Source organism: Histoplasma capsulatum (assembly GCF_000150115.1).
Source record: "Histoplasma capsulatum G186AR genomic scaffold supercont2.14, whole genome shotgun sequence".
NCBI classification, from domain to species: domain Eukaryota; kingdom Fungi; phylum Ascomycota; class Eurotiomycetes; order Onygenales; family Ajellomycetaceae; genus Histoplasma; species Histoplasma capsulatum.
The window spans coordinates 856,710-867,641 of NW_025544814.1; the positions used below are offsets into that span (position 1 = coordinate 856,710).

The window sequence follows — 10,932 nt, forward strand, 5'->3', positions numbered from 1 at the left end:
TTGGAGGGAGTGGGAGTCGTCCCTCGAACCCCTCTTAATAAGTGTTGGGATTTGTTGCTCAGGCCGCAGCAGCCTGCGGTCATGTGATATTAGGTGCCCTCATTAGTATCCAATGGATGGATGGATGAATTTGTGCGAGTCTCGACTTGGGAAAATATATTGAGATACATAAAGTCAATACGCGGTTTTTGAATATACAAGGGAAGCAAATGCGCCCCGATTTGAGTATAAAGTATTCCACAAAATATGCCTTTTTCCTCCAGCATGCGATCTTAACAACCGGCTGAAATCACCACGCCTACCAAACCGCCAGATATAAAATGCAGCATCACAAGAGCATAAAGGATATTCTCAAGGTGCTTTAGAAATGTGATCCCATAAATATTCCCTGAATTAAAATAAAATGCTGAATAGAACGAGTCAACTCTTGCACCCATAACCATACTCAGGCCAATAAATTGACAACTATAAAAGCGATCATCACCAAAACAGTAGCACTCAACTCTGCTTCGTTCTGGCTCTCTTCGTGCCTTGTGGTGCGTCCGCAGATATTCCAGGATGTACGGAAGCTGGCTCAGTACCATCAATCTCGCCCTCCTTGCTCGGGGGAACACATCCCTGGGTAAAGAAGAGCGCAGCAGGTTTGTCATAATCATTGGCGAAGCTGTAATTATTTCCTGTTACCGCTCGCCAAACCACGTCAAATGTTAGTATATAACCATTTACACGATATCAAAATTGGCTAGAACGAACATCGGAAGGTGTGGCGAGAGGAACAGGACAAGGAGAATAAATGCAGTTGGTACTAACCTCGGGGAACTTGAAAAACGCACCCCTTTCCAGCACTGAATTGAAGATCCGACACATTAACGCGTATTCGGCCGTGGTAGACAAAAAACACCATATGCATTTTCTTAGAGTTTTTTGGTCTCTTGACGGCACCAGGCGGCATGTCAACAAACCCAGAACCCAGAAAGACGTTATTGAGTATTTTTGCGAAGCGGAATGTAGAATCCTTCACTTCATGCGTTTCTATTGCAGAAGGAGCAAAGGCAACATCTATCTCCAATAGTCAGAAAACGTTCCCCATTCGATTAAAATTATTCAAACAAAGTGGACATACCTATCATCTCCTCTTCCTGCGTAGCGCTTTGGGTTACCGGGTCCCACTTCTTCACCGGGCCGTAGAACACTCCTTCTTCCGTTTCCCACGGCTCTACATTATCTATATCTTCATCATCATCATCAGATGGATCGTCCCTTGATCTTTTTGATCTGGACTTAGATTTAGATTTTTTCTTGGATTTTTTCGTCTTCCTGTCTACCCTTGTATCCTGCTCTTCTGTTCGAATAATTTCTTTGATCGTCGATAACGGAAAACGTTGTCCAACTTCCGCAGCCCCATCTCCATACACACACCGTTCGTTGCGCCAATACGCAAGTGGACGCACTGATACTCGGCCAGAACGAGTGTGCTTTGCAGATTCATCTGAAGGAGTTTCTCTTTTGAGAATATATAAACTTCGGTTTTTCAAGGGTCCACTTCGCTTTGTGATATTCTCCACTACTGAATTTAGTTCTTGCTCTTGCTCGATGGACATATGGAGGTTGGATCGCCATTGTGAACCACCTGTTTTCGCTCTCTTCGGTGCTCTCGAACTTTCCGCTTCCTCGTCGACATCATGATATACATCTGTAGTTATGGCTTTTGGCTTTCTTCCTCGTTGTTTTTGTGCAGACTTAGCTGGCGCATCAGTGACTTTGTCTGAAGTTACCTCACGTTCTTGTTTTTTTCGGACTGGGTCCTTTGGTTTGGAAGGCACGTTCCTGCGCTTCGCCCCTGCCGTTTTCGCAACTATTGAGGGTGAGGGTTCACTTTCTACATCATCTGGCTTGTCTGGGTCTTCATCTGGCAAGTCATTCTCATGATCGTCGCCATCATTTTGATTATAACCTTTTGGCGAGCCGCCATCTGCATTATCGAAGTTTTCGTGATAATCTCCGTACGACTCTACAAAGTGCGTATCCTCCCCTCCATCATCCGAGAAGTCCGCAGGTTCACTGACTTCCAGGGACGCCCGGGGAGAAGATCTGGCTAAGCGTGGCGCATGAGAAAAGTCGAGAGTCCTTCTGGCTGCTGGCCGCGCAGAAGTAGGGCTGGAGGATTGTCCATGATGCGCAACAGAAGACGAACGGATCCCTGGAGTTCTTCGAGGGGAACCGGACATGTGTGTTTTCATCGGGGAGCGCGATCGAGGGAGTAAAAGTAAGGGGTTTCGTTGTCCGCGTCGGCCTGAAAGTACGTCAGTTGGCTCCGGGATGCTACCTAGAGGGAAAATGAGTATAGGAGATCCCATTTTGGGTAGCAAATATTATTGGCCCCATGTGATGACAGTGGAGAAACGTACTGTCTCCAGTTTCCATATCCTCCGAATTCAACGTATCGTTTCCATAGCCATGGCCATTAATCTTAACAGGAGATTTCTCCGGCGATGAGAAAATCCCCTCAATCTCTTCCATGCCATGTTCATCAAGTTTCCCTTCCCTTAGAGTAATGCCCGTGCGTCTAATGAAAAAGGATACACTTGGTGAGTATTCTCGAGATTTGCGGGCATTCCTCAATTGGCAAAAAAGTTTTTGATCTAGAGAATACAAGTACGTACCTACCAGCCTTACCCACATTGGAGTAGTCGAAATCGCGACTTTTTGTAGGTCCTCGGGGTGGCATCCTAGCAGAGTTGTTGATGATTTGTTGATAGTTAAGGATCGAGCGAACATGCTATGTCCGCATCAGGTGGCAATGATTCGGGAAGTAGCCGGTATCCAGCCGCGGTAATGAAAAAGAAACGCGCGCGCGATATAAGTATATCCTCCCCTATATCGTTGATTTGAGTGCTGATCGGTTTTGCCGATATACCGTGTGAGGGGAGTCGGAATGGCACAATGAAGACAACGCGAGGGAACTGCACTAAACCCGGTCTGGTGCAACGCGTGTTAGCTATTGTGGCGGACGTAAAGCTTGCGAAAACAGAATTTTCTGCCACCCCCTGAAAAGTAGTAGCAAAACACCGCAAAAATAACCAAAATATCCATGTATCTCTAGAATCATTCAAATATCATCCAATTCATTCAAATACGCACCTTTATCATCAAATATGCACCTTTATCATCAAATCTGCCAATATGCCCCACAACACCCACCATTCTACTGCCTCACAAGCTCATAAAAGGACTTCAACTACTCTGTGCCTTCATCTGCCCAAACTGCCTGTTCTGAATGTTTCAGATAATAACAAGAATCCAACTGATGATGAGAAGAAGGAGGAGGAGGAGAAGAAGGAGGAGACACAGTCAGAAGATCCTTGATTTCTGTGAACATCTATCTCTGAGCCTGAGATCTCATTCAGACTGTATGAACAGATGATTATCAATGGGATAAAGAAGTCTATAAAGATCAAGTTATGGAATGTCACAATAAATGATATGACTGTCAGCTTCTATTGTATTCAATATACTGCAAAAAGAATAGCTGAAGAGTATGTTATGAAGTAGAACTGCAAGGAGATAGAAGTTGCAAATTGTATAGCAGTCATCTCATCAAACAAATATGGATCTTCAATCAAAATCACCCTTGAGAAGGAGACAGATTGAAGAGAGATTATCACTCTTTTGAAGAAGTTATATAAGGAGAAGATGAGTGAATTTAGCATTGAGATTACTATCTCTTTTAATCTTCTTGATATCTCAACTCTATTCTCAAACACCTCTGTAATATGCAGTTCTGCAGCTTTCATTGAAGTGTTGGATTCACAATTAACAACTCAGACATTGACATCAAAAAGAGCATTAGATGTCAAAGAAGAAGTAATCTCACCATCTGCCAAATCCCCTCTCTATTGTTCTGCTAAATCCCCTTGAATTTATGAAATATTCAATGATGAAAAGCTGCTGTCTATATATACAAGATTCATGGCCACTAGTCAGCAGCTGAAGGAGGCTTGAAATCAACAGTCAAATGAGTACAATTCTTTGTGGATTGGATGTGAGATAACTGCTCACTGGTGTTGTCAAAAGATGAATTGTCATAACTTTGAGCAGAGCACTTGTTGGATGGCTTTTGATGATACTCATATTCAACTTCTGAATAGTGAGATTGCCAGTTGGATAGATGATGTTGAATGTGGACATGCAACAGTTAAAAATCTGTTAAGAAAGATGACAAAAAGATTAATGAATAGAAAGAAGAAGAAGGAATGAAAAAGTGAATCTATCTCTGCTTCTAATTCTTCTATACAGACATCTCAGATGCCAGCAGTTATCTTCCCTCTCTCAACTTCTTCTTCATCTAATATTGTGTCTTCAAGTGAGATAATCAATGTGATGGTGATGAAATATATGATGGAAGGAATAGGAGACATGAGAGAACTGAATTCAAACTTGCCATCAAATTCAAATCTGCTGTTGAATTCAAATCTGCTATCAAATTCAAATCTGCCATTGAATTCAAATCTACTGTTGAATCCAAATCTGCTGTTGAATCCAAATCTGCCATCAAATCCAAACCTGCCTTCTATTTGAAGTAGTTCAATCTCTCAGTTTGATGAACATGCAGATCTGTTTATTGATGAGTTCTTCAACTGATTGATGACAGAGAGACCTTGAAGAGCAGAAGCTCTTTTAACTGCAAAGAGCATTATTCAGAATAAAGAATTTGAACTGAATCATATACAGACAATGACAAATGAGCAGGTGGTTCAGTTGAATATTGGAATGGATATATTCTCAATAATAAGAGATGGGTTAAAGAGTTCTATCTGACAGTCACAGTTGAAGAAGATTAAATTGTCTTTATCTGCTGTTTGTAGTGATGACAGCAGACCTCATACTGCTTCTGCTTCTGAATTTGAAACTTAGATATTATATATCATCATAATTGAATTGCAATCTGAATCTTTCTAGATTTTACAATACTATTCTATATGAGCAGATCTGAAATATCCTCTTGCATCTTCTTCTTTCATGAAGTTCTCAACTGTATGATGCAAGAAGACTTCAAAATCTTCATCAAACTGATTCTCTAACTGACATCTGTATCTTCTAATCCATTCTTTCAACATGTGAAATTGTGACGGGTTAGCACCCGTTAGTAGTTAACTTACGCAACCAACCCCCTATCGCCCGTTCGCCCTCTCACGTGCTCTCGCGTACCTACGAAACGCCCCTCTCCTCGCGATCCCGCTCCGCGCTCGCGTAGTCTCTAACGATTCCTCCGCGTAACCCCTAACATTCTTCCGCTCCGCGCTCCACTGCAGCGCGACCCCCGATATTCTTCCGTCCCGATCCTCCTTCTATAAGAACCCCCTCGTACGACCCCTTCTTCTGATCTTCTTTCTCTTTCTTTCCTTAATCGATTCGTAAACTGTTACCAGGATAGTGTCAAGTCCGTTGATATTGCCGTTGGAACGGATCGTACGAACTGCGCAGGCGGTACGAACGGTTTAATCTGCAACATCGGTAACATCTGCTTAATCGGTGGCACGCCCGTCACATTACGAATCGATTCATCTGTGTCGGCCCGAGTGCCCCGTGTTTACGATCGCACCTAGGTGCCCAAGTTAAAGTTTAAGAATAAGTTACCCAAGTCCTACGAAGCCGCACCACTGTGATAGTGCTGCGAAGAAGCCCGAGTGCTTAGAAGTCCACAACCGCGTGTCTGTGAAGAGGCCAGAGTGCCTACGAAGTATTTCCTCCAAAAAGAATAAGAACTGAACCTCCTGGTCTCCAAGTTACCAGGACCAAGAACCATGGCCTCGTACGAAAACGAGATGAATTACGAACACCCCTACGAACACCCTTCCGCGGGCGAAAACCGAAACCTCGCAGAAGACAACGCTGAACTCCGTAGCTTCCTCCAGCAGCAATCCCTGCAGATGGCGGAGCTCCAGCGACAACTGAATAACCTGAATACGAATACACCAAGAACCACGCAAGCACCAACACCCCTTATGTACGAAAGAAGAGAACGCCTCCCTCTCCTCGACAAATTCGCGGGAGAACTCTCGACCTACTTAGCCTGGAAATGGAAGGCGAAAGCCAAGCTTGAAGAAGATGGGCCTGTGATAGGCTCTCTGCTCTCGCAAGCTCGCTATGTTCATAGTCGGCTAGAAGGAGATGCTCTAGCCAAGTTCCAACCTTGGATCGAGTCGTGCGCGCACGAGATGTGCACCCCTGAAGAAGTCTTCCGCCAACTAGATGTCCTGTTCTTGGACCCTACACTCCAAGCGCGCGCGATGCAATGGTTGAACAGGAACCGCCAGAGGAACACACCACTGGCGAACTATCTACCCGACTTCGACAGCAAGATACGCGAAGCAGGAGGTCAGGACTGGGACGATGCTGTCAAGATCAACCTCCTGAGCCAGCATATTAGCTTTGAACTGCTCAAGCTCTGCACCTCGCACCTCATGCCCACGCGTTACCATGACTACTGCACCCACTTACGCCAACTCGACAACAACCTCGCACGCTTCCATGCTGTCCAAGGAAGACGTAACAATTATAGGCAGAACTACACGCCTACTAACGCGCCAACTGCACCAGCTGCCCCTGCGGACGCCATGGATTGGACCCCTCATGTGAGCACAGGACGACCAAAGATACCTGGCCTCTCTGGACGAGAAGTTACTGATCGAATCGCCCGAGGCGTCTGCATTCGTTGCAACAAGCCAGGGCACTTCGCAAGCCAGTGCACCAATGCAGTAGTTCCTGCCTCTACGCCGCGAGTGAACACAACTACGCCCACGAATGAACAAGGACAGGGAAAAGAAGAGCTCTCGCCCTAAAACGCGGACGAGAGCTCAAGGAGCAAGAAGCTAGCTGGAGGTTTGAGCAGAAGATGCAAGCGGACGCAATCATGGTCCCTGCCATTGTAAATAGCCTAGTCAACGTACGCGCAATGGTAGACAGTGGTTTCCTTCACTACGCTCTTATAAATACCCAGCTAGTAGAAAAGCATAAGCTCCAGCGTATCCCTTTCCCTGAACCGCGTAAGCTCAGTGGATTCGACGGCCCCAGAGGATCCGCCTCCTACAACATGGTAAGATTTAATGTCGATGTAGGAGGGCACGAGAAAAAGAACGTTTACGCATACGAAGTGCAGGACCTTGAGTACGACTTAATGCTCGGCCTGTCATGGCTTACGGAATTTGGAACCTTGTTAGACGCACGCAACCGTTGTCTTATTTTCCCAGGAAGCGACCGCGTCTATGAGAAGGATGTCGATAGGACTGCTGATCTCACTCAGATATCGGCAGAAGCGTTCAAGCTATTAACCCGCCAAGCGCGCGAGAAGAAGAACGTCCAAGTGTTCGCTGCTAGTATGGCGGATATCAAGAAAGCGTTAGAAAAGCTAGAACCTAAGGACCCCAAGAAGCCCCGCAAGGAACTCCCCGAATCGTATAAGGACTTCGCAGACGTGTTCGATGAAAAGGCGGCCGAAGAGCTCCCCCCCCACCGAGGACGCGGCATAGATCATACGATTGAGCTCATCAAGGAAGATGGCAGGGACCCGCAACCACCCTGGGGTCCTCTCTACAGCATGTCGCGCGATGAGCTCCTCGTCTTACGAAAAACACTCAATGGATTACTGGACAAGGGCTTCATCCGCGTTAGCAATTCACCCGCTGCAGCCCCCGTACTATTCGCGAAGAAACCAGGAGGAGGCTTACGATTCTGTGTCGACTACCGAGGACTTAACAAGATTACGCGAAAGGACCGATATCCTCTCCCGCTCATCAATGAGACACTCGAGCGGATAGGAAAAGCAAAATGGTTTACGAAGCTTGACATCTCCGCGGCCTTCTACAAGATAAGGATTAATGAAGGTGACGAATGGCTAACCGCCTTTCGTACGCGCTACGGACTATACGAATGGACAGTGACCCCCTTTGGACTAGCGAACGCCCCCAGCACGTTTCAGAAATATATCAACTGGGCCCTACGAGACCTGCTCGATGAGATCGCGTCAGCGTACATGGACGACATCCTGATCTTCACCGATGGATCGCTCGCTGAACACCGCAAGCACGTACGACAGGTACTTGACCGTTTACGAGAAGCAGGACTACAAGTGGACATTGACAAGTGCGACTTCGAGACCAAGTCTACGACCTATCTAGGATTCATCATTGAAGCTGAAAAAGGCGTACGAATGGACCCTAAAAAGGTGAAAGCAATCCTCAACTGGGAGGCACCTATCTCGGTAAAAGGGACTAGGAGTTTCCTAGGATTCGCCAACTTCTATCGAAGATTCATCAGGGACTTCTCGGATATCGTACGACCACTAACGGACCTGACACGGAAGGACGCTGTATTCCAATGGACCACTGAAGCGGACGCTGCTTTCAAGAAATTGAAGCATATGTTCACGACCGCCCCGATGCTGCAGTCGTTCGACCCAGATAAGCATACGATTCTCGAGACAGATGCTTCAGGTTATGTAGTAGGTGGAGCACTGATGCAATATGACAATGAAGGTGTTCTACGACCCTGTGCCTTCACCTCAAAGAAGATGTCGCCCGCCGAATGTAACTACGAGATTTACGACAAGGAGCTCCTGGCAATCATACGATGCCTCGAAGAATGGGAATCCGAGCTCATGAGCGTTGAGAAGTTCGAGATCGTCACCGATCATAAGAACTTAGAATACTTTACAACCACTCGCAAGCTCACAGAGAGGCATATGCGCTGGTCACTGTTCCTCAGCCGTTTCTCGTTCGCGATCCGTTACCGACCAGGGGCAGAAAACGCCCTTGCGGATGCCCTATCCCGCAGAGAACAAGATATGCCCTCTGACGACCTAGATGACAGGTGGAAGCACCGAGAACATCGGTTAATCGACCCCGCGATTATAGAAAGTCCCAGGCAATCAGATAGCTCCCGCGTACGCGTTAACCTGTCCCGAGCTCAGGAACCTTCGCTCGAAGAACAATGGAAGCAAGCAGCAGAGGCGGACGAATCCTGGCAACAGGCCGCGGAAGCCGTACGAAGCAAAGCACCTCGATTCCCCGCAGGCGTATACCCAAGAACGGACATCTCAGCATGCTCGATTGACGATGACAACTGCCTACGCTTTCGAGATAGGCGATGGGTCCCTAATTCAGAACCCTTACGAACACGGATCATGCAGGATATCCACGACTCGCCGATGACTGGGCACCCAGGGCGTGAGATCATGTACAGCATCATCGCCCGAGGATTCTACTGGCCGGATATGTCGAAGGATGTACGCCGGTTTGTACGCAATTGCGACCGCTGCGGCTCAGTAACAGCATGGCGTGAGCGCCGAAAAGGAATGCTAAAACCCCTGCCTGTCCCCGAACGAACTTGGCGCGATATAGCTATCGACTTCGCAGTTTCCTTACCTGAGAGCGGTGGTTCTACGAATGTCCTAGTCATTGTCGATCGCCTCAGCAAGGGCGTGATACTGCAGCCCTGTGACAAGATGGATGCTGAAGTCGTTGCGGACGCCTTCGTCAGGAGCCCATTCTATCGCATGCACGGCCTACCTTCGTCCATTGTATCAGATAGAGGCAGTCAGTTCGTGAGCGCACTTTGGACCCGCGTATGCCAGCTACTGAGAATCGAGCGAAAGTTGTCGACAGCGTACCACCCAGAGACCGATGGAGCCACTGAGAGGATGATACAGACAGTTAAGAACATCCTCCGAAAGTTCTGCAACTACGCGCAAGATGACTGGAGCGACCTGCTGCCGCATGCTGAGATTGCCATAAACGGCCGAGATTCTGCTACGACAGGTGTAAGCCCGTTCTTCCTTCTACACGGTTATGATTTAGAGATTCTGGACTTCCCTGAGACCCCCCGAGAAACCACGTACGCCCGCAGTCCCGTACAGGCGGCAGAGAACATAGTCAGCAAGCTCAAGAAAGCCCGCGAGTGGGCCGAAGCTTCGATGGCCAGTGCTCAACAAGACTATGAGGACCAAGCGAACACCAGAAGGAGTCCTGCGACCCGTTACAGCATAGGAGACAAGGTCTGGTTAGATCTCAAGAACATAAGAACGGACCGCCCCTCGCGTACGCTGGACTACCGTCACGCCAAATACACGGTAGTAGAAGTGCTAGGCACCCACGACTATCGACTGGACACCCCGCCTGGCATCCACGATGTCTTTCATACGAACCTGCTCCGACCCGCGGCCGAGGACCCGTTCCCTTCGCAAAAGACCTCCGACTGGCAACCACCTGCCATCGTAGGAGAAGACAATGAACTCGAATGGGAAATTGAAGCAATCCTCGGCGATAGAACCAATCGCCGCCGCCGCGAATACCTTGTCAAATGGGTAGGATACGATCGTCCAACCTGGGAACCCGCGTCCGCCATGGACGACACCGTCGCACTCGACGCCTACGAATCCTCGCTCGCCCCGGTAGGGGGGGATAATGTGACGGGTTAGCACCCGTTAGTAGTTAACTTACGCAACCAACCCCCTATCGCCCGTTCGCCCTCTCACGTGCTCTCGCGTACCTACGAAACGCCCCTCTCCTCGCGATCCCGCTCCGCGCTCGCGTAGTCTCTAACGATTCCTCCGCGTAACCCCTAACATTCTTCCGCTCCGCGCTCCACTGCAGCGCGACCCCCGATATTCTTCCGTCCCGATCCTCCTTCTATAAGAACCCCCTCGTACGACCCCTTCTTCTGATCTTCTTTCTCTTTCTTTCCTTAATCGATTCGTAAACTGTTACCAGGATAGTGTCAAGTCCGTTGATATTGCCGTTGGAACGGATCGTACGAACTGCGCAGGCGGTACGAACGGTTTAATCTGCAACATCGGTAACATCTGCTTAATCGGTGGCACGCCCGTCACAGAAATGACTCCTCTATAGGATTATAATCAGAAGAATATGAGGATAA

The 10,932-nt window shown here is 47.8% G+C and overlaps 1 protein-coding gene across 1 annotated transcript; it reads right to left on the reverse strand.

Moving 5' to 3' along the window:
• Positions 1–184: 184 nt before the first annotated feature.
• On the reverse strand, positions 185–2,911 carry HCBG_07947 (cupin domain-containing protein; the record flags this gene model as incomplete). Its single annotated transcript, XM_045434996.1, has 5 exons — positions 185–677; positions 811–1,059; positions 1,124–2,326; positions 2,409–2,566; positions 2,664–2,911. The coding sequence occupies 5 exons, from the start codon at positions 2,726–2,728 to the stop codon at positions 499–501; spliced, it is 1,854 nt and encodes a 617-aa protein (XP_045284302.1).
• Between the last annotated feature and the right edge of the window lie 8,021 nt (positions 2,912–10,932).